The sequence below is a fragment of the Carya illinoinensis genome, chromosome 16, assembly GCF_018687715.1.
Source record: "Carya illinoinensis cultivar Pawnee chromosome 16, C.illinoinensisPawnee_v1, whole genome shotgun sequence".
Taxonomy (NCBI): domain Eukaryota; kingdom Viridiplantae; phylum Streptophyta; class Magnoliopsida; order Fagales; family Juglandaceae; genus Carya; species Carya illinoinensis.
In genome coordinates this window covers 25,325,078-25,350,466 of record NC_056767.1, presented here as the reverse complement: position 1 = coordinate 25,350,466, position 25,389 = coordinate 25,325,078, and the positions used below count along the sequence as shown (strand labels likewise).

Here is a 25,389-nt window from a genome sequence, read left to right as displayed (position 1 = left end):
TGAGAAACGATTTTAACTCATCTTATCTCATTATTATAATTTTTTTAATTTTTTATATAATTTATAATAAACAATTCATTTTTTCAAATCTCAAAATAATAATAATATTAAAAAATAATATTTTATTTAATTTTAAACTTTTATTTAAAATTATTTTATTTAATCTCATTGTCTAAATCTCACCGTTATTAAACATTAAACTAAATAAGTGTAATAAAAAAAATGCCGGTGGTTTTCTACTTTTATTTTATTTTTATTTTAGGCGAATTGCTCCATTAGAGTTTGCAGTTTGCTACAAAACTACAAAACAAAATACTACTGCGTTATCCTCTCCGTCCCTCCCTCTCTCCGTCTCCGTGTCTCTCTTACTAAAACCCTCCTGCGTCCCCCATTCTATTATAGGGTTTAGAGAATAATCATCCGAAATTCAATAGAAATGGCCTCTCAATCTGCCAACCTGTGGGTGCTGCTGGGATTGGGCTTGGCTGGAATTCTGCTTGTAACGAGAAAGCTCAAGAAAGCCATCAGGGAAGACTTCGGCGCGTTTATTGAGAAGCTTCAGCTGCTTCCTCCTCCTCCGCCGCTTCCACCCAAAGCTCCGCACCCTCTCACTGGCCTTACGTTCGCTGTTTCCGACGTGTAATCTCATTTTATTCAAAATCAATCTTTATTGTTTTAATTAATATTGTTATTATTTCTATCTTTATTTTTCTGTTTTTTTTTGTTTTGTTTTGGTTTATTCTGTTCGTGGGTCTTGAAGTATGTAAAGAGTTAGCTCGATTCAGTGACTCTTTTTACTTCGCCGTTCTGCTTGGTTGCTGAGAAAAGTTGGGAGGGAAGGAAAAAAGAGAAAAAAAGTGGTGAAGTTCTGGTCTTTTGTGTTACTATCGATTGAATTAGTGGAAAGTTTACGGAGTAGCCTACGTGATTGCTTTTCAAGGTCCTGGTAGGCTTGGTTGAATTGAGGTTTTATTTTTGTTTCGGGTTCCTGCAGTAAATAATGCAACGCCAACTTTTGGCATCTATTTCTTATGGGATGTTAAATCTATCACTTGAATAAAATGAAGTTAAGAGAACATTAATTTTAATAATTTTTATGCTATTTGGTTTTATTTTAATTTCCAACTACGCCAAGTAATTGGATATTTAGCTGAGTTGAGCTGGGGATCAATTTTATTTTATTATTTTAGCGAGCTTCTTATAAAAGAATATTTTTTTGCGACCAGTTAAGCAAGTTATTATCACTCCTGATCAAAGATGCTGTTAATTGGGTTTGTCATTCTTTAGTTTTAACTTATCTTTTCTGGTTGCTGAGGAAAGTAAAAGAGAAGTTCATTGCTGTTTTTGCCGTAGCCATGAACGTTGGTTGTATTTGCACTGCTGATTTCTGATTTTATTTTATTTTTTGTGTTCTTGTGAACACTGATCATAAGTGGCAAAAGTCTTTCTAATTTATTTAATCTTTTATCATAATCATCAGATTTGACATTGATGGACATGTGACCGGATTTGGCCATCCAGACTGGGTGAATACGCATGAAAAAGCTACCTGTACATCTCCTGCGGTTACTGCTCTTGTTGAAGGAGGCGCTACTTGCATTGGAAAAACTGTTGTGGATGAACTAGCATATGGGTATCTGCCTAGTACTCAATTTGTTTCAATCCTAGATTGGGCTCTGTACTGTTGATCCTTCCTGTTGCTATGATAAACATCTATTTGAACTTACTAAAAATGTATATTGCTTAGGGTACAGTTTGTCTTCATCTGTCTACTTATTTTTATTTAATTATGCTCTCTCTCTCTCTCCCCTTGATACTACTCCTGGGAGTAGTATCAAATATGAGGATGGTGAATGCAACAAAAATAAAAATATGAAAAGTGCCATTCCAAACTCTCCCTCTCTAGCTGTTGTCCGGATTTTAGTAGTGACATCTTTTTGGCATGTCTTATTTTCAGTATTAGTGGAGAAAATAAGCATTATGGTACACCCACCAATCCTGCAGCACCTGCAAGATTACCAGGTGGTTCCTCTAGTGGGGCTGCTGTGGCTGTGGCTGCTAATCTTGTTGACTTCTCATTGGGTGAGCTTCTTATCAACTCTCAACAACTGACTGCCCTTCCCTTAATTTTTTCTTAAGTTTCAGCACATACATTATCCATGTTTAAAAAATTCACTAGAAGTCTCCAGCGGTAAACTTGGTTATTTGATTGCTTTAATGCTAATGGGTTCAATTTCTTATGTTTTGATTTCCATTTCCTTTCCTGTCATCTTAGTTTTTTCCGCTTTTCCTTTCTTTTTGCAAAGATGAAAGGCAGGTAGAGTTATTACATTGGTTTGGTTTATGTAGTTTCTTTTGTTTCAGTTCTAAGGGCCATGTCCCATCGGTGAAAAGCCAATAATGTACCTGATCAGTGTGATGTAGGCATATTACATTGGTCCAGGATTTAACTTGGTAAAAGATGTTGCATTTGTATGGTCTCTAGGATTCCTTGTCGTCAAAATTTTCTTTTGTTTCAGTTGATGCCCAAAGTATCTGTAATGCCCAAATATAAGGCCTAAGCCACATGGCCGCCTATATCCCAAAAGGACTAGCCAATGATACAATTGGAGTTTCATTAAAATATTATAAAGAGCAAAAACTTTTCATTCCCAAGCAATATGAGATCCCATACACCACCCACCCTTTATAACTTATCATAACATCACGATCTCCCCCCTTATATTCCTGATGTCCTTGTCGGGCCAGTCTATCGTAGGTGGCATAGCTCAAGTCCCACATTTTTTGTTAGGATAGGCTCTAATACCATTTGTAATGTCATAATAGAAGGTCTAAGCCACATGGTCTATACTTCAAAAGGACTAGTCAATGATACAATTGTAGCCCCATTTGGACATTTTAAATAGCAAGAACTTCTCATTCCTAAGCAATGTGGAAGGATCCCATACACATACACCACCTACCCTTATCACTTACCAGAATGGGGTATCACAATATTTAAGTGGTTGAATTGACTGTAGTTTCGGCTAGGCAGGCGCAATTTAAATTATGCTAAAAAAAACCAAAATTCCTATAATTCACAATTTTTTAACAAAGGACGTGTTCTGCACCGTTGGGAATTTTAGGAACTAAAATACATTTTGTTTCCTTAGGAAAAAAATGAATGAAAAAAAAAAAACAAAAGAAAAGCTTTCTTTACATTAATAATAAGTGTGAAATACAATATGCTGACGGTATTATTGTTTCAATTTGCCGCAAGGTCATCAACATTGTAGGCTTGTAGCTTGAATATGAATACGAAGCAAGATTAAGTTTTATCTTTGTTATTTCAACCCTTGAAAATTCAATTTTGATATGTGCTTCTGCAAATATGTTTCTTCATATGGGTAATTATGGTGGAACCTGGTGGAACTTAAAAAGTAAGTGTTGCACATTCAACTAAAATCATAGAATTACTGATGCTAAGTTACTGAATTACCGGTAAGCTATTTATATTTTATGTGAAATATTTATCTGCCTACTTTGAATTACTCCATACTTATGGCGACTTTAGCAGATGAAACTTTGAACTATCTCTTAATAATGGAAATTTGAGTTTAATCTCTGGGCCAGTATTGATGTGCGTGCTGAATGGGTATTAGTTAGAATGCTGCACCAGCAATGTTAATTATGCTTTGATCAAGTATCCTAGTCTGGAAGTCTATGTCTGCAGGATCAAATTTGCTTTTGGAACAAGTTCCTTTTCATGGTTATTGACCTTTATCACTCGTGTGAATGTAGTTACCATTTTGGAAACCGTCAATAAATTGGATATTAGGCATTAGTTCTTTTCATCTTGTTTTTTAGGTGTTTCTTTTGTATACTTCTCAATTACTAAAGTTCCATTCTCTCTGGCACTCTTTATGTTATTTTTTTTTTTCTGCCAAAAGCTATTTAAAATTGGTTGATAGATCTTATGTGATGCTTGATCATATTTTAACTTCTGGAGCAATCTAATTGTTTTAGCATAGAGTAATGCTATACACCACACTCTTATCCCACTATGTAAGATGTGGCACATTTATCAACTTTGGATGATCCTTTATTTTTTTAAAGAATAAATATAAAGATTTATGGGCAATCCCACCTCATCATAGTGGGATGAAAGTGGGATGGTAGTGTAGTGTATAAAATTTTCCTTTAGCATATGGTCATGCCTTTGGTACTAACAGTATATGGCAGGTGTTGATACGGTTGGTGGCGTGAGAATACCTGCTGGATTTTGTGGCATTTTAGGATTCCGACCCTCGCACGGGGCTGTTTCTCATGTGGGCATTATTCCTATTTCAACAAGCCTTGATACAATTGGTATGCATGGCTACAATCTTGTATGCTACCTTAATGCAGATATGTATCATAGTTTTTATATCCTAGCCATTTTAAGGAGATACATATCATGTTTTCATTGTCTGGGCTTTTGTTAAGTTGTGTCAAGTTGATGAGAGATAGCCCTTTTACCCTTCTTACATTTATTTTGCCTATGACGTGAATTTTTTTTTTTTTTTTGTCCTCTTTTCCCCTTTGTTGGAGAAATGGAACATATGTATGAACTTTACTGTTTGCATATGATTTTAGATGTGGATAAAAGGTAGTAGTTCTATTCTGGTTTGCCTTCTGTGTTCAAAATATTGGATCAGTGAGGAAAAGATTTGTGTATGAGGATCTACATTCAGTTTGCTCAAGTCAATGTACATTGGGATCAATGGAGATGGATTCGTTTCACAAACAGTTTATGCCTTTCACTCCCTATATTTTTAAGTTAAGTTTCCATGCTACTTATAAAAAAAATATTTTTTAAGTTAAGATTCCATGCATCTGTTTTAAGCCTCATAAAATGCCACGAGTAGTTAATTCTACTTCTGTAATAAGCAACCGTTAATTGAATTTGGACACTAAAAGCTATTCATGTAATTTTTGTACTATTAATAGGTGAATTTCATTTTCGTACAAGTGCATGTAATTTTTCTGGAATTGAGATAGGCTGTGGGTTTCTCATTTATACTCTTTGAAATCCCAGTTTAAGAGTGATTATAAGAAGGTATGCCTTGAATTACTTAGTCATTACATGTGGTTTAGTATGCAGTCACCATGGTTTGGTAGGTGTCATACTTGGTGGTTTAGTTCTATTCTGGGTTTCCTTTTGGCAATCATATGTAGCTAACTGCCTTTTGCTTGGCTGGAAAAATAGATTCTGCAGCTAGCCATCAATACACTCTGTAGTGCTCTCACGTAACTTCATTTTAATGAAGCTATGCAATAACTTTGGCAGGATGGTTTGCCAAGGATCCTAATATTCTACGCCGTGTTGGCCATGTGCTGCTGCAACTTCCATATGCAGTTCAACGCAATCCCAGGCAAATTATCATTGCTGATGATTGCTTTCAACTTTTAAAGATTAATGTTGACAGGGTTGCTCAAGTGGTCATCAAATCCACCGAGAAGCTTTTTGGAAGTATGTCAATTTGCTGTGTGCCTCTAAGCAAAAACTTCTCTATCTTCTTGCTGCTGATGTGTCATCATTATCATTGCTGCTATTGCCTCATGTCCTTTTTTTGTCATTTTTTTCTACATTCAATGGCATAATTTTGGTACATTATGCCTCATTAAACTTCTTCAGGACAAGCATTGAAGCATGAAAATGTTGAAGACTATCTCAAGTCTAAAGTTCCAAGCTTGAAAGAGTTTCACAGCCAGAAATCAAATGGTGAATTGAAAACTTCTTCCATGAGATTGCTTGCAAATGTTATGCAGTTTCTTCAAAGGTTAGCTTGCTTCTTGATTGCATACAATTGTTATTATATTGATACAAAGGTGAAAAAGACTACTTATAAATGGTGCTCCATTAAGCTAGAATAATTGTCTATATTTATAAGATCAGTTCTTCTAATGGTAGAGAATTGAGACTCAATAGATCTTTACAAATCCAGAAGTAACAACTACTCTAAACCACAGGTAGAAGCCTGATAAGATGAACAATTATTTAAAAAATTAAATGAAAAACAAAAATAATTTGTCACTCGAAGAAAAGCTTAATAACATAAGAATGTCCATAATAGGACTCATGGACCATTATGGAAGCCCATGTCCTGCAATTCCGAGATTACTACAATCTGCCTAACCAACAAATGGAACTGAAAACAAGAGTATGAATAAACTACACAAGCCTACTCAAAGTGTCAAATGGCATCAGCATCATCTGTTGTAAGCCAAATCATGCATGGGTTTTCAATTAGCCATTGCACGACTTTGTAGGTCTTCAAAGGCAGTGAGCAGCGTCCTTCATTGAGCTGCCCTGTATAGGAGTTGAATATGATGTGGTTGCTTATGCCAGTTGTTGCTGTGCCTTTTTCAATCTTGTTGATGTGATTAGTCAAGAAGAGATGGCAGCTATTCTGGTGACTCCCATCTGTACTCTGATCCACTTTTTCTTTTTGGAGGAGGAGGATGTAAATTCACCAGTCAAATATTTTGTCCTGATATTTAATCCAACAAAGGATATCTGTCTTTGTTGGCATCCTTTTACTTGTATGCTGCATTCTTCTCTAAGTAGTATGCGGTGTCTATTGATTTAGTCTGTTCATGTTCTTTATATTGGTACCATTCCCTGGAGAATGTGTTAATGGTGGTTCATCTTGACCCATTTTGATGCAGACATGAGTTCAAACGTAATCATGCGGAATGGATTAGTTCGGTAAAGCCTGTTTTGGATCCTGCAATCTCATCACAAATATTCGGAACACTTGAGATGCCTGATACAGTTTTTGAAAGCTACAAATCAATCAGGGATGAAATGCGGTCTGCTATGCACTCTCTTTTGAAGGTGATAGCTCTACAGAAGTAGAAGTGTCTGTTTCTAATTTGGCCACTTAAGTTGTACATTGCTGAGATGTGTATCGACTTTTAAGTATCTATTCACGAACTTCCAATCAATATTGCTTTTAGTCATTCTTTTTTAAGAATAAAGCTTTTTTATTCGTCTATTTATCTATTTGTTTTTATTTCTATACAACTTTTTGGGGGCAATTGGGTTTTTACCAATTCAAGTGGGAAGAACGGGTACTGCATTTTTTGAACTTTCTGCGAGTAAATTCTGCCTTGTTACTTTTTATTGGTATTTTTTTTATAATTTTCTTTACAGTCACTTTTATTTATTCTTGTTTCTATATTTGATGTTTCCTTTAGGATGACGGAATTCTGGTGATCCCTACCATTGCTGATACTTCTCCAAAACTTGGTGGGAAGGAGATTTTGTCAGAGGACTACCAGAGCTGTGCATGTAGTTTATTGAGTATTGCTAGCATATCAGGCTGCTGTCAGGTGATTATCTCTCTCTGAAAAGGTTTGATATACATAATTTTCCTGTTTGATAACATAATTTTCCTGTGTCTTGAACCCTTAATATCAAAAATTAATTGCTTGCTGTTTGTTACTTCTCTGTTATATAGTGGTGTGTACTGCTCAAATATCATCTCTGTCCTGTTGATGTCTCCTTGCAGGTCACAATACCACTAGGATTTCACAACAAGTGTCCTATTTCAGTATCCTTGATAGCCAGGCATGGCGGTGACCGCTTTTTACTAGATACAGTGCATACCATGTATACATCTCTGCAGGAGCAGGCCGATACTGCTTCCAAACCTAAATCATCTAGAAATGTTCTGAGCAAGGAGCAGTCTGCTGAGATTGCTAAAGAAAAGGTAAAGGATGATTCATTCAACTCAGCCTTAATCCCCAACTAATTATGGTGGCTATATATGTTCTTAGCATTCAATGATTCATTCTTTTCTAACCCCTAGGGGTTGGCTCAAGTGGTAAAGGCCTTGGGCTTGGGGGTATGCTCCCCCTAGGTCTAAGGTTCAAATCCCCTTGGGTGCAAACAATCTCTAGGGGCCATTGTATTGGGGGATTTTCCCTTTGAATTACCCGAGGTGCACTTGTGGAAAACTCCTTGCCGAGGGCCTTTTCGCCCCCAGGATTAGTTGGGACGCTGTTCCAGACACCTGGTGCGAATAAAAAAAGTATTCATTAATTTCTTTTTTTCTTTTCTTTTCCATTTTTCTTTTTAATGAATCTTGGATATATTTTTCCGAGCTGAATGTGTTATTGGGTTCTGTGAATTAGGGCAACCAAGCATTCAAGGATATGCAGTGGCAGAAGGCTATTGGCTTTTATACAGAAGCTATCAAACTCAGTGGCAGTAATGCAACATATTACAGTAATAGGGCTTTAGCATATCTGGAACTGGGGAGGTATAATTATATTCTCGGGAGTTGAGCTAGATCAATGTATTATTATTAAATGTGATTGACCAACTCGTTTCTGCGCATACAGTTACCTTCAAGCTGAGGCAGATTGTACTCAAGCTATCACTCTTGATAAAAAGGTAACAAGTTTCTTCTGGAAAAATCTCTAGTGTGAGGGTTTAGGGCTTACAGTGTCTTAACAAGTAAAATTGAAAAAACCCAGTTTGTTGATGCTAGCTCTCCAAGAAAGGTTTATACTTAATATGGTCAGGTCTTTTAAGTTCAGCGCTGATTTAGGCTGTTAATGTCTTTGACCGACTCATCTGTAAAGGGTTTTCTTTTGACAAGTAGAATAAAACTTTTCTCTGATAATTCAGTCAATGACTTACCGTTGAATATGAATCTCTTGATAAAAACTCTGGTTGTTTTGTATCAGTGATAATTTGTGGTATACATAATGTAGTGTAAAATAGTAGGCATAATGTTTTTCGGTCTACTGTTCAGCTACGTGATTGACCTGAAAAATAAAGTACAGCACCAGTCACAGGAAAGATGACAATGAGGGTTATGCTCCCAATTGACCCACAATGTTCTGTCCATTCTGTCATGTTGCCAAATCCTACTATATTTTGGGTTTGAATTTTGGCAGTATAACTTAAGGACGTGGTGCATGCATACCTTTTTTTTCTTTTTTTTTTTTATAAGTAAGAAATTTATTGAAACCACGTAATTAGGCATAGCCTAAGTATACAGGAAGTATACAAGAGTGAAAACACCTGATTATAAGCTAAAGCTGAAAAACAGCATGAAAGTCATTACGATTAATCCCATCCATTACAATAACCGAAGCCCAAGGCAACAAAGTATGAAAAAAGAAAGCTCTAGCTCCTAGAGATATTCCCTAACTGTGCATACTTTTGAAGGTTCAATATTTATGTAGCTGGATGAATAAGACCTTCCTATCAACTGTATCATCTTTAAAATTTCTTCCATGATGCATTTTAGAATACATGATATTTTTTAATCTACTAGAGATATTCCTCTATATGAGTGCTTCTGTCATTTGATATGCTTCAACATTTGTTTTCTGCTCTTTCTTCAGAATGTAAAGGCCTATTTACGAAGAGCCACAGCAAGAGAGATGCTAGGCTATTATAAGGAAGCAATTGAAGGTGAACTACTCCCCCTTTCTGTAGAAAATAAAAGTATTGGTGTTTCTTAAATTGGTTGTGTCAGAATAATGCCCATTATTTGTTCACTAGTTACCATCCGAAGCATGCTTTTTTTCTAAGTAAAATTTTTTATTAATATAAAAAGAAAAAAGGCATTATCTAAGTACACCAGACGTATGCAAGAGAAACACCTAGTTAGGAAGAAGAAATAGATACAAGAAAACCATGAAAGTTAAGCCCATTAAAATTAACAGTTAATGCCCATAGGAATAATGTATTAAAGAAGAGAGATCTAAGTTCCTCCATCGAGTGTTCCTTATCCTTAAAAAAGCTTTTATCTTTTTTTTATGGCATATTTTGGAAGGTAGTAATTTCTTGAACTCCATTCCTGTAAATTCTTTAATTAAACTTGCCCTTCCCATACTCAGCTTTGGTCCTACTTAGGCCATGTTTGGATACCAAAAATGTTTGGAAATATTTGAGAATTATGGGAATTTGTTTGAGATTAGTTTTTGGGAAAGGAGAGAAAAATTTAAATAAGGTTTTTCATTCAAATTTGTTTGGAATCATGGTATTTCAAAGCTAGAGTAAGAGGAATGAATGTGCTTCTTTAAGCTAATTGCAATGAGATCGTGAGTTACCATATACAATGGCTAAAAACTATGTGGAGAATAACAATGAACCAGAGCTGTATTCACCTGGCAGTGTTTCTAGGTGTACATCTCGTGTTTTGACTTGGTTTCATTTTTCGGGTCATTTGGTTGATTTTGTTTTTATCCTGCAGATTTTAGATATGCACTTGTCCTTGAGCCAACCAATAAAAGAGCAACACAATCTGTTGAAAGATTAAGGAAGCTATTTCAATAGGTTATTCGAGATTAAGCAAACTTCTTGGAGGCTCAAGAATTGGTTCCCATCCTGCAGAGCCGTGTACCCTTTCAGAAGGTTGATGATTGCCAGATGTCTCAACATTTTTATTTGACAATGACTTTTTTGGGGTCTTATTTACGAGTTAAGAAGAGAATCTATACCTTCCAAAAAGAGAGAGATACAAGAAACTTTTCGTTGTTTTTGCGGTCTAGAAAAGATTTTGTTGCTTAATGGAAGTATAGTTCAGTTTTGTTTATTTTAGAGTTTTTCATTCAGGATGTACTACTTGTAAGGCCAGTTTTAATTCCTCTTGTGGAATTAACTCTTCGTGATAGTAATTTCCAATTTTTCAATTGTTGTTTTCCCTCCACCCAACAAAATACAGAACTTTTTTTTTGTCTTTTCTTCTTCTTCTTCCCTTTTTTTTTTTTTTAAATAAGCAAGAAAATGCTGTCGTAAAAGCTGCCCTCTGCCTCTAACATGACCATAAAAGCTGAATGCAGATTTACATTGACTGTCTTTCTTTCATTTCTATGATTTTTCTTTGAAAAGAACATGTAAGATGGAAATTTCCTAGTTTTTCATGCCTATCATTAAAGACATGTTATTACCAATGGAAAACAGTGCAAGAACGTGATGTATGTACACTTTTGAGATCAATTTCATCTTCCGTGATTACGATTACGCCAAACTGAGCAACCATATTTGAGATTCATCACCTCAGTCAAATGCCATTAGCATATCCAGCTGTTCATCTGTCCACTGTGGAAGTGTAGTCCTCGAAACTGCTGGTTGACTCTTCTTATTAACTCCATTTGTTCCACTACTTTCTTGATCATCAATCAAGTTAGCTGTTTCACCAATGCAATGCGTGTTGCCGGATGTGTTGCCTCCTTCAGTCTGTTTACAAGGATTGGACTCCTCATTCGACCCATTTTCTTTGTCTATACCAATGGTGTCCTTTCTTGGAGCCACTTCAGTCATACCGTTGGCAAAACCCATTCTCATGAACAAGGACTCTCTCTCTTTTAAATCATTTTGGGTTCTGCTCTTTCCATTGCCAAGGCAGCTACTTTGTGGTGCTGCATTCCCTTTCTCCGCATCCTTATCACTCTGTGTACTTCCTCTCAACTTAGAAGTTTGTCTGAAGCTATTCATGGTTCTTTCAGCTACTTCCTGCGATGGAGAAAACGTCCACCTAGGCATCCAGGACTTTTCACATGTTTCTGTTATGGGGAAAAAAAGTGGTAAATGGACAGTTAAACTAAAAAGTTCTCTTGAATGACAGGATCCCATAGCTAGTAATGAAGGTAACACATCGTAAAATCAGAAACTGGAACAAAAAACTACAACACGTACCAGGAGCAGGAGCAGTATGTTTGATTGATGCAGGATATGCTTGTTTTAATGGGGGTCCACTATCCTTCGAGATCACCTGTAAACTTTAACAAAATCTTGTATCAGGGTACAGCAAACTGAGTGTTTTTTTATATTATAATGTAAGATAGATTGAAGATAATTAAACAAGTTTTATTTTTTTCTTTTTTCTAAAAATAATATTGATGAAAAAAGAAACTTATAAGCCATTTGTTTCTGCAAGGTTTTTTGTGGTCTCTTAGTCGTCACATATGAAACAAAGATTCTAACCCCCCACCCCGGCGCACACTGAAAAAAATGAAACTCTTACAATTTGGCATAGCTATTATCCGTTATAGACCATCCACCACCAGGCAGTAATGCCATATTTCCAAGAAACATTGCTTACTATCCCAGCTTATTGTGACGATTTATTGTATCCACATTTTTAAACATTTGTCTATATAGACTGGGGATATGAACATTTATCCCAAGCACATTCAACGTTTCAAAATATTTGATAGGCAAGAGGTAAGTACTTAGGTTCACTACTACGTGAGAGAAATCGGAAAGAAAAAGAACGAGATGATGTGGGCAAACCATAATCCAATATCGTCCAAAGACTTCTTCCCCCATATTGTAATGATCTATAATAACTTGATAAATTGTAAACACCAGAAAGAATGTACCTTGACCAAGTTGCTAAGGGTTACATTCATGTAATGGGTAGAGCGTGAAGGGGAGAAAACAGCAACCTGAAAATAAACAAAAATTTGAAACACGCTTAACCAACCTGCAATGTCGACAACATCGTCATAGCCTCAAATTCAACACTCATTAATGGCGTAAAATGCTTTGAATCTCCTAAATATCAAAATCAAACCTTCTGGAGTACTAAAACTGCGCCAACAGATATGTCCTTCCCAAACTCACCCTCAGTAAAAACTTTGTGGTGAATGCTGGCACCAATTGTACCCGTTGGATCCTGTAATCAAAATTTGGGTCACACCACTAATTATAAATAGTCAAAGAAAGTAAAAAACTGAAGGCAAAAAAGATAAAAGCATTGGAGTTATAGCCACATTCCAGTATAATTTCACCTTCAGAGTCACCATCATGTCACCAAGACCATTTTGGGTGCTTGATTTGATAATGGCAATAACCTAATTCCAAGCAGAGACGAAATTAGAATATAGCGTAGTAAGTCAAAGATTATCTATCATCAACTTCTAATAAATTAATCACGCGTGCGATGGATGCTACGGTCAGGAAGCCTATACTTGGTTGCTAATTCTAGGGAACGTATAGAAAGGGTTAGCATCAAATAGTGAACAAAAGTAAGTTTCATTCAGAACAAGCACACACACAACTATCTAAATTAGCAAAAGTTTTGGGTTGGTTCGTAAATTATGTGCCGTGAAAATCAGTTGTTTTCCGGTGCTTTCTTCGAAACAAAACAAATCCAAATGGTTAATACTTTACACATGTCCCCTGATTCAGACTCATTTGCAAACTCGTAATTAACAATACCTGAGCCACTCTCTCGCCATTAACCCCGTTCTTGATCGAGCTCAAAGGCGCGGTGGCAGTACCTTTACCTAAAAAAGAAAGCCCCAGAACAACTCGTACAGCAGCAATTCAAATTATAAAATCCAACTATATTAGAATCACAAATCATCAATCAAAACCTTCACGGCTGATAAAATCCAGAGCGCAAAGCCAAGGATTGCAAGCGAAGTCGTCATCGTCCTCGTCAGGGTTGCCACTTTCCACAACTCTCCTAAGATACTCCTGAGTAGGGACAGGCCTCTCTTCACCGTCCAACAAGCTCTGATTGTGCCGGTTTCTTCGGAGCATTGCTGACTGAACCGCTCCAGCAGGGCCCGGAATGAGTCGCGGCGAGGAAGCTAACGGAGACGGGGACTTAGATTTTTGGGATTGAGAAGCTAGGGTTTGGGAGAGAGGGGGGCGGGAACAGCGTCGGAGAATGGGTTTTTCGGAGGACGAGAAGGCGCAATCGGCGGATTTGAGGAAAGAGGAGAGAACTGAATCGTCTACGTCTAGTGCTTCCCACGGTTCTTGTCGTTCTTCGTCTTCCATAGCCGATCTCTTTCCGATCTTCCAGAGCTAAGCGCGGGAACGTGGAAATTTGAGAAGGGATGGCAGGCTGGGCCTGACATTAATGGGCCTTTGAATCATAACTTTGTTCACCCATAATGATTTTTATAACTTTTTACTCAATTATTCTTTTAGGAGAATGATAAAACTATTATTATACTACAACTATTTTATAATTTAATTTAAAATAAAGGGTCTCCTCAAAAATAAAAAATAAAATAAAAATAAAGGGTATTTATTTAAAATAGAAATTATCATATATTTTGGTTAATTTTAAATAAGTTATAAAATAATTGTAAAAAAATTATATATATTATTATCCGTTTTATAATTAATTTGGACAGTCAGGTGTAATACTGTGAAATCCACTGCAATTTCAATTAACCATAATATGCCATCCGATGGATTTTGATTTAACTCAAATGAACAATGAGTAATGTTAGATATATTCATGGGTTATATAAGTGCTACGCATTATTTAAAAAAAAAAACTCCAAACTATTCATTTTAGAGAAATGATATTTGCAGTCGTGGTTGTGCAAGCGCCACACAGTCTTTTTGAAAAAAATGAATTAATACGGGATCTATATGAAAAAAAAATTAACTTTTTTAATCGTGGACCCTACTCTTTTTCAAAAGTGATTGTGCGTCGTTTGTACACTACACGACTATATGTAACATTACTCTTCATTTTAAATATGTATAAGTTCTAAGATGAAATATAAACAACCAGTACTTACTACTCACATGTATAATGTGAAAGAAGAAAAAGAAAAGAGATAGGCTATAATTTGTCTACCACAAGAAATAACCAAAAAATGTTACTCACAAAAACACATCTAAAACAACAAAAAACAGAGAGAAAGCAGCTGACTTCTTGTTATCTTTGTGACTTGTATAGTTTATTACTATGCATTTTTTTAACTTCTTTCTTTCAATTAATGATGCATGTGATTAATAAGAGCTCTTTGATTAGATTTCACATTATGTCCTTCAAGCATGGACAAGTTCTATCATATTTTGTCATACCTAATCACATGTTATTCACAATTTGTGGGTCGCGAAGAACATGATATATTTGGTGTTGATGTTTACTCATCAGTACCTAATGTTCAAAGTTCAAACAAAAAATATGTTTGAGATGTCAAATTAAAATGTGAAATGTTAGAAGTGTGATTGCTTATAAAAATACCCAAAAGTAGATTTGAAAAAGAGCAATGCTAGTAACAGTTCTAAAGTGTACAAATCCCGCAGGCTCCTTTAAAAAAAAATATGGGAATCCATAATTAAAAAATTATTTTTTCATGTAAGACCTAAATTTATCATATTTTTTTTAAAAATAATACGTGAGACTTGCACACTTTAAAAATATAAATATCGTATTTTATTTCAATACGATAACGATTTCGATTTCTCTTGTTTTAAAAATGGCATTTAAAAAAGATTTTAATATGTTATCATCACAACAACAACAACCACCATATTAATAACAATATCTCAAGGTACCAACCATAAGGACTTGATATCCATTGATAACCACAATAATACTAGAAATAAAAACAACCACAACAACACTAACAAATCCAAGAAGAAGAATTAGTTATTCTTTTCAATTTGTTTATCTTTGCTTTATGTTAATTATCTTTGTGACTTTGGACTATATATATATAGCTTATGATACATAACCTATGATCCCATCGTAATATTTCATTTTATGTTGAATTTCTGATACATGCATGATCTATGATTTCATGTTAATGTTTTCACATATTGTATTACATACTTCCTGTCTTTTCTTTTGGACATGATATTTTTTATGCAACACATGTGAAACTTATAAGAATATGTTGTCCCGATTTTTTTTTTTTTTTGTTTTTTTAAAAACCAGACATTTTTATTAATTATTAGATAGTCCCGAAATATGGACAGTGTGTTGTAAATACTATTTTTAATTTTAAATAAATAAAAATACCAAATATTCATGTTTCGAAAATATTTAATAATTAAATTAAACAAGTAATATGATCGGACAAAGATGCATGGCCCCGACGACAACGTCCTCACAGACATAGCATCATTCGCGGTCCGCAATTAACTCTGGTCCAACTGGCTGTCAAACCGGCTACCGTATCTCCCGGCCACCTTCCTTTCTCTTTAATACAGGAGAGAAAGCTGACCCTTCTCAGCTCGCTCGTTCTCTCCCCCCCTACCTCCCTCTTTCGAATCTCTGATCTCCCTCCCAACTCCCAAACATCTCAATCCCTCGCACAAAGAGAATTGAAAAGTAATAATTTTTCGAGTAAAATTCAGAAGTTTTTATTTTTATTTTTGTGGGTGTTAGAGATTAAGCCATTTGAGTTGGAGTACTGGTTGGTCTAAGTCAGTGGGGGAGGAGGAGAGGGAGATATATATCAGCAGATGAAGGATCATTCATCAACGACAACATCGTCGTCCTTAATGGAGAGTTTGCTTGGACTCCTCAGAATCCGCGTCCAGCGTGGCGTCAATCTCGCCGTCCGCGACGTCTCTAGCAGCGACCCATATGTCGTCGTCAAGATGGCCAAACAGGTTCTGTCCTTTGTTACTTTCTCATCCTCTTCTGTTGTAGTTTTGTTGTTTAGACTCTTGGCACTTTTATCTTGCAGGAGGAAAATACCCAAGGAAAACTATGTAATAGTTATTACTGTTCTTACTTTTCGTTTTCTGCACTATTGATAGTTACAAGATCGATAAATTTCGCACCCAGAAGTAAGAAGAAAACGTTTGAGCTAACTAGACCATGCATGCAGCAACTGGAATCTCATGAGAATTAAGGATGTAACGTAATTGTTCAATTTTTCTTTTTTAATGTTATCTGAACTTTTTATATTTTGGTTAATAAATAAAGGAAAAAGGCAGGAGAAGGGCAGAAGGCTTTATTTTTTTCAATCGTCGTAAACAGATGTAGGAGGTTGGATCAGCCGAAATTCTTAGATATCTTGTCCAGTTTTGTATCCCTCTTTCCTTGCTGGTCCTTCTCTTCACACAAGGGTGCAAAACGTGCTTGTTGCTTGTTTTGGGCATTGAAATGGCAGTAAGTTGGTCACAGATTTGGCAGTCCAGAAGATGATCTTGGTAGTGATAGCACTCATCGTACCCTATTGCTAGGCCCCCATAGCTTTGACATTTTACACTTTTTTTTTTTTTCCAATGCTTTGAAAAACAAGGGCAACTATTTCATTAATTTCTTAACCAAGACATCTTAACAATCTCATTTAGTTTTTAAAAGTTTAGGGAATATGGTAAGTTTCTTGATTTTTGCTTTGGCATTTCGGATCAAATTTGATCTTAAGATCCCGATTTCGTCGGAGCAATGTAAATGATTGAACTTTTCTGCTGTTTTCACCACAAAATCTGATGTCTACCGGGACAATTTTCTTTTCCGTTATAATTTTTTACCATATAGCTGCTCTGATTGCTTTCTAAAATGAGTACGCTACTGGTAATGAATCTGAGTGCATAAAATCTATCTGCGGCTTGAAATTCTAGATTTAGTATTATTTTAAATACAATTTTTTGTTGCATACATTTATGGGTTAGTTGAGTAATATGTGGCCAGCAAGTAGCAACACGGTTATTTGTTTAAATGGTTTCATAAACTTCTATGTAGTCAGTCATTTTCAACTATTTTCTGTTCATTTCTTCTAATCGAATATGGGTGGACATTTGATGCAGAAACTGAAGACACGTGTTATTAAGAAGGACGTTAATCCTGAGTGGAATGAAGATCTAACTCTTTCTGTCACTGACCCTAATCTTCCAATAAAGCTGGTAAGTGTTTTGTTCACTGCCACATGTATTGTATATGAAATCTAAATTAAACCACAGGCATTTTCATAATTTCATGTGTAAAAACAACCTTCCATTTTTTTATCGTTTTCCGTATTCTATCTGAGAATTATCTTGAGATAGACCAGAGTTACCTAGATGCTATCTGAAAAATATGTTTGGAAAATTTTAAGCTTCAGGATGTATTGTGCTCTGGATAATTGCATTCACAATGAATTGTATGGTTACTTCACCTTTTAATGCTCCTCTTATGGTGCTCTTAGAATTTTGGTTGACTGGTGCAACATTCTGGAGCTCAACTTGTCCTGTACATGTATATATCTAAGCTAACTTGACTACTGTCTGTTAGTTCCTTGAAGAATGCGGGACTCTAACTTGGTTATAAGACATATTTTATCATAAACAACTAGTAATTAATTGATTTGTCTAGTGGTTGCAGTCTCCTGTATAGAATGCTTTCTCATACGTCCTTGCCATGTTTTTTTATGATCACATCACATTTATGAAGCTTTGCTGCAAAACTAGTAGGAAACCGACAAGTCAACTTGTTCTCTAGCCCAAAATATGATGTAATAAAATCTACCTTTTAGGTCGAAATGACTTTTGTGGAGTAACATAGACTGGGAGCCAATGTCCTTTACGTCCTAGATGATGAAAAATATGGCAAAGCCACTTGATGAATGTTCATTGTTTTGTGATTCTATCTCTCCCCCTCCCCTTCCTCCTTTTTCGAATGTTGACAGTCATTATTTCTTGTGATTGCAGACTGTTTATGATCATGACACTTTCAGCAAAGATGACAAAATGGGAGATGCTGAGTTTGACATCAAAGCATACATAGATGCCTTGAGGATGAATTTGCAAGGCCTCCCAAGTGGCACCATAATCTCAAGAGTACAGCCATGCAGGCAAAACTGCCTTTCTGAAGAGAGCTGCATAATGTGGAACGAGGGCAAGGTGGTCCAAGATATCTGCCTCAGATTGAGAAATGTGGAATGTGGGGAAGTGGAAATCCAATTGCAATGGATTGACCTTCCTGGTTCCAAGGGTTTAGAAAGTATTTGACTGCTCCTTTATTTGTTTTCCTTTATGCAAAGTTTATGGGCTGGCCTTCAAGCTTCTACAACCCTGCGTCGGGTGAGCTTCACAGTCATAGACGCGTAATGAAGTAACCTTCTATGTCTGAATCCAATTTGTGGCTCATAAATAGGGTTGGATTTATGTATTGTGGTCTTACTGTTACCCAAATTAATATTATGTATGTGCACAATCATCGTCTGCCCACTTAGCAGATATTTCGATGTTGTATTTACAAATTACCAGTAAAAAATGAGATAAATCTCGTGAAGAAACATGTTCAGTTTCTTTCTTTTTTCAACAGAAGTGTGGTTGATAAGCACAAGTTGCAAGTAAGCGTTTCCTTTACTTTTGTCGTTGAAGGTGATCCTCTGTTTCTAAAAAAGTTTAAACTATTTCACTACATTTATAATGTTTAGAAATGCTTGGTCTCCAAAAGGGAAATAACAAATTGACTTGACTTGATATAGATTCGAAAATTTGTAAGCTTTTATTCATGCAATCCTTCAAATGTGTTCATGAACGTGCGTTGAGAAGAGTTATTTTGTTGCTTAATACAGAGTTTCGAACTCCCACAACAGCAGAAGACCTTTGTGCATTATTGTGTAAATGTAATGTGCAAAGAGTTTGGGCTCTAGTGGGTCGAGCCAGCACCTTATACATAATGGTTCTGGGCTTTTAGGCCTATAATACTTGGGCGGAGAGCTTCTAATGGAAAAAGTTTTCGATGGGCCTCACTTTTTATTTGAGATTTGCACACTTTATGCTCACAAAGTACTTTCCTTTAGGCAATATCTGGTTTTTTAAAGTCAATACCACTTTGCTAAAAACAATCTTAACAGAACATAGGGTTTAAAACCCTCGAGTATTTTTGAAAAAATATATCAAGGACTTAGGTGTGTGGGGATCCTTGGACATCATAAGCAAGAGAGGGGACAAGTACCATTAGGTCGGAAGACGATCGGCAAGCCATAGTCCCCTTGATCCCTAAGAATTGAACAACCTTTTTGGTTCACTAGTTAACATCAATGGATTCCATTTCTCTTTTTATTTTTCTTTCCTTGGCCCCAAAGTCTCTTCTATGTATGCATGATTAAGAGAATTGGAGTAACAAAAATTATCATTATTATTATAATCCACTCAACATTCAATCCACTTGCAATGGTAGGGCAAACAATGTTTCAATGTGGAACCCAGCCCTAGTTTCTTCATCTATTCCATCTCTTGATATCGACCCATGCATAGGTCTATTGTCATTTGTCACCTGTCCATCTTTTCTTCGAGGCCACCCATTTTCTATTATGCATTTAATGCTACATACGTGAAGTGTGTAAATACAGTATAGTCATTTTGAAAAAGAGTAGAATTTATTATTAAAAAATTAATTTTCTTTTTACGTGGGTCCTCTATTTATTTAATTTGTTTAAAATAATTACGCAGCGTCTACACACTCACGACTGCAAATATAATTTCTCATAAAGATATAACTCCACTTATTTATGGTCAATTGGAAGTTTAATGGGGATTTTTAAAACCTAGGCATGATAGCAATATTATATATATATATATATATATATGATCACGTAACCTGAATATTTCACATATTACTATTCCATCCTATTTCAAAACTCATAATTTTGAAAAGAAAAATTATATTTATGCCATCAAAATATCGATGTGAAATGCTTGTACATCAATTAACATAAAATAATATTTATATTTTAGTTTTTAGCCAAAATATAAAGAATCTCACATGTTTGTAAGTAGAAAAATCTCATAATTTATAGAATTTTGTAGTAAAATGTATTTTTGAATTCGTGACTTTTCACTTATCCAATTTTATTCTTGGGACTCATTGCTATGAAAATGATAAATACAACATAATTTCATAATTTTTTATACAATTATACTTTAAATGAGAGACATTTTTATAAAATAACATATAAAAATAGCGTCATTTTACAAAAATAATTATAAAAAGGAGAAATATTTTAGACACAAAAAGATTACACAAAGGTAAACACACGAACTGATGTAACTTGATGTAGTACGTCATATTGTAAAGTAGATCTAACGAATCACATAAAATCACGTCAATTTGTGAATTTACTTTTATGTAATCTATTTATGTTTGTAGCAATTCTCTATAAAGAATAGCTATTGTCCTTGATTTGAGGGCACAATCGCATTGCTCAACAAAACACATGCGTGTGATATTGAATATTGATCAATTTCTATGCAATTAAACGCATATATTTATGTAGATAATTCTTTTCGAGTCCCCAAGCAAAGGTCAATGTTGGCTCTTTTGAAGAACTAAATTAATGTGCCCTCCACACAAAATTAATGCCCCGTTCTCCAACAAAGTAGAATTTCGTTCCTAAACCCAAGACTCAAAAAAATAAAAAAAAAAATAAAAAAAAAATAAAAACATAATAATACCAATGCAGATAACATCCTTTCTAACATTTAATTTATACATTTAATAGAATTTTAATTTGTACATTTTATATTTTTATTTTAATAAATTTATTTTCATCCCATGAAAATGGGTTTGGATTATTTACACGTTGGGATGATCTCATTCAGCAATACATAGCATGTGTTTAAAAAGAGGCAATTAATCCATTAATTAAATTAGTTTATCTTTTTGCTCCTTTGTTTATTAATTAATTAGCTCCATAAAAATTATTCTTTTATAATGTGTAATGTTTTAATTCTTCATATTTTCAAACCCAGAAAAAGAACTTGCATTGATTCTGGTCGAACAAAAACTGAAATGAAAGAAATGATCCCAGTTTTTATTGATTGTCAATTATTGGTCATTTTGTTATTTGTTGTTTTGTTTTTGTAATTATTCTTCGCTTAAAAAACCAATAGTAAGATAAATTATTAAGAATAGAATACTGCTATTGGGCTATCTGAAACTTATTGCTCAAGATGACCCTCTTGATGTGGCATGTGGTGTCCTGTAGGTTATTATATATATTAAAAAAAAACGAAAGGATATTCGAAAACATAAAAAGAGAAGATTCAAATTTTAGGTTTCTTCTATCTCTTTTGTGTTTATGTTTTTATTTTTTATTTCTTAATAAACCATGTGGCAATACTTGGTGGTGCTATGTCAAGAGAATAATTTAAGCAATAAGTTTCAAATGACCGAATAGCATTATTTTTATAAATATTATTATTTCATTCCATTAAAGAATTTGCAAATAAAAAAACTGAGACTACGACCGTCCATAAATTGTTAACGCTTCCATAAAAGGGAAACTAACTAATAGAGTATCTCGTATTTTTCCCTTTGCCTCATATTGTCTTGCGATCCCTTATGCAACTTGGATCGTAGCAGTACCTTGACCAACCCAGACACGGGTATGAAGAAATCGGATTCAACAAAAGAATAATTGTCCATGACTGTTGATATCATCTCATAATTATCCATTACTATTTATTTCTCTTATAATTATGCAAAAATAGGGAGATTAATTTTCTCAGTTAAAATGCTGCTAATCAATGCCAAATTGAGGAAAGTGAAGTGAGATGCACATACTTCCTGCAATTTTGCAAAGAAGCCACCATAAATTTTATGGTCCTATAATATGAAAAGTTTATATATATATATATGACTATCCCTATTATAACTCTCAAGATTTTTTATTTTTTTTTAAAGAAGAGAAGAGGCCACATGTCCAAGAGTGAACTCCGCCCATTTTTTTTCTTGGCTCGTTTATCAAGAAAGGGATGAATCACGATCTCTGGTTTGGATTAAGATGGTTAAGCTCGGATTGGTTACACAAAACCAAAAATCTCATATTATTTTATCTCAATTCATCACTACAACTTTTTAAAATTTCTATGCAAAAAATATAATAAATAATTTAACTTTTTCAAATTCTAATACAAAATTAATATTAAAAAATTATATTATAACAATATTTTATTCATTACTATTTAAAACATTTCATCTCATCTCATTTGTGTAACCAAACGGGGCCTAAATATTAGATGAATAGTCAAATATCTTCATAAAACATGTAGGTTTGGTTTGACAGTGCAACCATTTCAACTTATCTCATCTGATCATTATAATTTTTTCAAAATACTTAAAAAAAAATCAACCTTTTTAAAATTTCAAAATAAAAATAATATTAAAAAAATAATATTTTAACAATATTTTATTCAATTTTCAGATTATCTCATCTCAACTTACTATTCAAACCCGGTCTTAATCAATCAAAAAATGAAAAGCATGGTTGTGTCTCTCACTATGACCTCGCAAAAAGAAATGGTGAGTGTTATTCCATTTATTCTTCTTCGTCTTGAACTTTATCATCTTTATATACATCGATTAATGTAACACATTTTATATGACTCTCAATTACTTAAATAAAAATTACCTAAAATATAACAGATGTACCTATTGTTTAAACAAAGTGAAATTATTAAAATATTATAAAATTATCACTTATTCCAGAAGTTTAATCTAATAGTCAAAAAGATGTAGGTTTTAATAATTTAAACTTAATATTTATATTTTGACACTACATGAAACTACTGTTTACTCAAAAATTTTAAACTGATGAAAAGATATATATAGATTCCAATCACTTATATTCTATGTATCTAAAAGTCCAACATCTATTTAAGAAATCCTAAAAAGATGTTAACGACAAATGCAAGGCAAAAAGAGAAACAAATAATCAATTAAACAAATCAAGTGCACGCATTGCCTTTAAATACTCATAGAAAACATAAACCCTATAGCAGTGCGTGCAGTTAAGCATGGTGTTTGGGGTTTCGAATTTGAACTGAGTTTGTGGGACTGACACGCCAATCCCTGTCCCCATACATGATTTTGCTTTTATTCTTTCTTTGCCACCTCAAACACCTCCATGATCATTAACTTCAACGCATGCTTGTTTCTCATGTGTTTTTAGCACTTCTAGGGTGGATTATGTATCGATCTTCTCTCCATTGAACAAAACCCTTAATTTATTTTCTCTCAAGCCAATCATATCTTAGCGTGCCAATATTTGCAAATAAGTTTGTCGTTCTTGTGAGTGTTGAGATCGAGGAGGATAGATGCATTCATTTCCATTTTTTAAATCTTTAATTCCAAACCTATATTATTCTTATGCTCATTTGCTCTATTCTCCACGTAGATATATTATATATCCTTTTGCACTACTAGATCTTCTTTACCCCATTATTTTGGTACTCTCTTTTTTCTAATTAGATTTCGAAATAACTTTTATGAGACATTTCACCTATTATATATAATTATTAAATAATTTTAATTGAATAATACTAGATATAGTCGTAGAGTGTCAAGCACTGTACAATATTTTTGAAAAAGAGTATAATTCACTATTAAAAAATTAACTTTTTTTCATGTGGATTACGTATTTACTTATTTTTCAAAAAGATTGCATGATGTTTGCATCCTCATGACTTCAAATATCATTTTTTTTTTTTTTTTTTTATGTTGATCCCAAATTTGTCTATTTTTTTTGTTTTGTTTAAATGAGTGTACATTAATTCATAAATTTGCAAACTTTAAGATTGTACAAGTCATTTTTTATTAAACCATTTCAATACGATTATTATTGGCACTTTATCTATATATCTCTCTACGAAAATGCAATAATATATATAAATTATCATATATATGAATGAGTGAATGAATGTTTCAAATTTTCCATCTAGTGGGGGGAACATGAGACCAAATGGAAGACATGCATCAAGTTTATATGGTATGCGTTCCTTCGATACTTAAGGTAGCTAGTATGAAAAGAATTTATAACTATAGAGAAAAAAAAAATAATGTTTTTTTGTTCCTTGTCTTCTACATATCTTACATAGCCTACATATTCATGTGCATGGCACCGACATCCGTATTCATTACTCGAGATGTCCATGGCAGCATGGCGGCATGTTTTAATTAAACCGTAGGCCTGTTGAATATGACAATCTCATCATCATTCTCATATCATACTCGTGGTGATGGATTTTAATTTTTAAAAATATTTTTGCAACTCTGTTTTAAATGGAATATTTTATTATAAATTATAGTTATAACAGTATGAGTATTTTCATAAATACTATCTGTTTAAAGATTAAATTGTAAAAGAAATTGTAAAAAATTAGTCGTGTTTCTATAATTACACTTAATTATTTTGATCTAATTCCAAGCACAATCTCTTCTGTCTTCACACACCACTCAGGTTTAGTGTGGGAAGATAATGAGAAGTAAAGCTCTAATCTACCTTCGATTATGTCATAATGAATACCATAACAACATCTTTGAACTCTAGCCTTGAAAACTTATATATATGCTTCTATGCGATGTAGTGGGGTGATCTAAACGTACCAACAAAAAAAAAAAAAAAATCATGAAGGGGATTTCAACTTTCATGTTTTCAACATTGGAATCCCATAAATTATAAGCACATACAAAAGATTTGTTCAAAAATCTTGGTGCTCTTGAGATCAAAGACCAATGGATTGTATATATCAAATGCATGTTTATTACAAATTGAGTAATGCTAGATATAATTATAATTTGTAATGATGGACCTCACTTTTTTTCAAATGGAGTGGCGGTGCTTGCATACTCTATGAGTGTATATATAACATTACTCAAAACCTCGGAGTCATTTGAAAATGAGAGACAGATTTCTTTT

General features: G+C 34.1%; 3 protein-coding genes across 5 annotated transcripts; 2 read left to right on the top strand and 1 right to left on the bottom strand.

The window, feature by feature from the left end:
* The first annotated feature begins 286 nt into the window (after positions 1–286).
* Positions 287–10,677, top strand: LOC122299390 (translocon at the outer membrane of chloroplasts 64-like). Of its 3 annotated transcripts, XM_043109645.1 has the most exons (13): positions 288–639; positions 1,481–1,633; positions 1,958–2,082; positions 4,222–4,347; positions 5,309–5,491; positions 5,657–5,801; positions 6,691–6,859; positions 7,222–7,356; positions 7,536–7,736; positions 8,161–8,288; positions 8,371–8,422; positions 9,385–9,454; positions 10,239–10,677. In XM_043109645.1, exons 1-13 carry the CDS (start codon positions 437–439, stop codon positions 10,319–10,321), a joined length of 1,773 nt encoding a protein of 590 aa, XP_042965579.1. In that variant the 5' UTR covers positions 288–436; the 3' UTR covers positions 10,322–10,677. The 3 variants fall into 3 exon arrangements, 1 of the variants encoding a protein (XP_042965579.1); XR_006239684.1 differs by lacking the exons at positions 8,371–8,422; positions 9,385–9,454; positions 10,239–10,677 and adding an exon at positions 7,836–8,042 and having other exon boundaries at positions 287–639; XR_006239683.1 differs by lacking the exons at positions 8,371–8,422; positions 9,385–9,454; positions 10,239–10,677 and adding an exon at positions 7,836–8,057 and having other exon boundaries at positions 287–639.
* A 95-nt stretch (positions 10,678–10,772) lies between these two features.
* Positions 10,773–13,852, bottom strand: LOC122299391. The gene is made up of 7 exons (XM_043109646.1): positions 13,369–13,852; positions 13,211–13,278; positions 12,781–12,843; positions 12,564–12,665; positions 12,370–12,435; positions 11,684–11,759; positions 10,773–11,550 (listed from the first exon to the last, which is right to left on the bottom strand). Exons 1-7 carry the CDS (start codon positions 13,778–13,780, stop codon positions 11,045–11,047), a joined length of 1,293 nt encoding a protein of 430 aa, XP_042965580.1. The 5' UTR covers positions 13,781–13,852; the 3' UTR covers positions 10,773–11,044.
* A 2,114-nt stretch (positions 13,853–15,966) lies between these two features.
* On the top strand, positions 15,967–19,004 carry LOC122298454 (protein C2-DOMAIN ABA-RELATED 4-like). Its single transcript, XM_043108193.1, has 3 exons — positions 15,967–16,366; positions 17,513–17,608; positions 18,392–19,004. Exons 1-3 carry the CDS (start codon positions 16,217–16,219, stop codon positions 18,689–18,691), a joined length of 546 nt encoding a protein of 181 aa, XP_042964127.1. The 5' UTR covers positions 15,967–16,216; the 3' UTR covers positions 18,692–19,004.
* Positions 19,005–25,389: the final 6,385 nt, after the last annotated feature.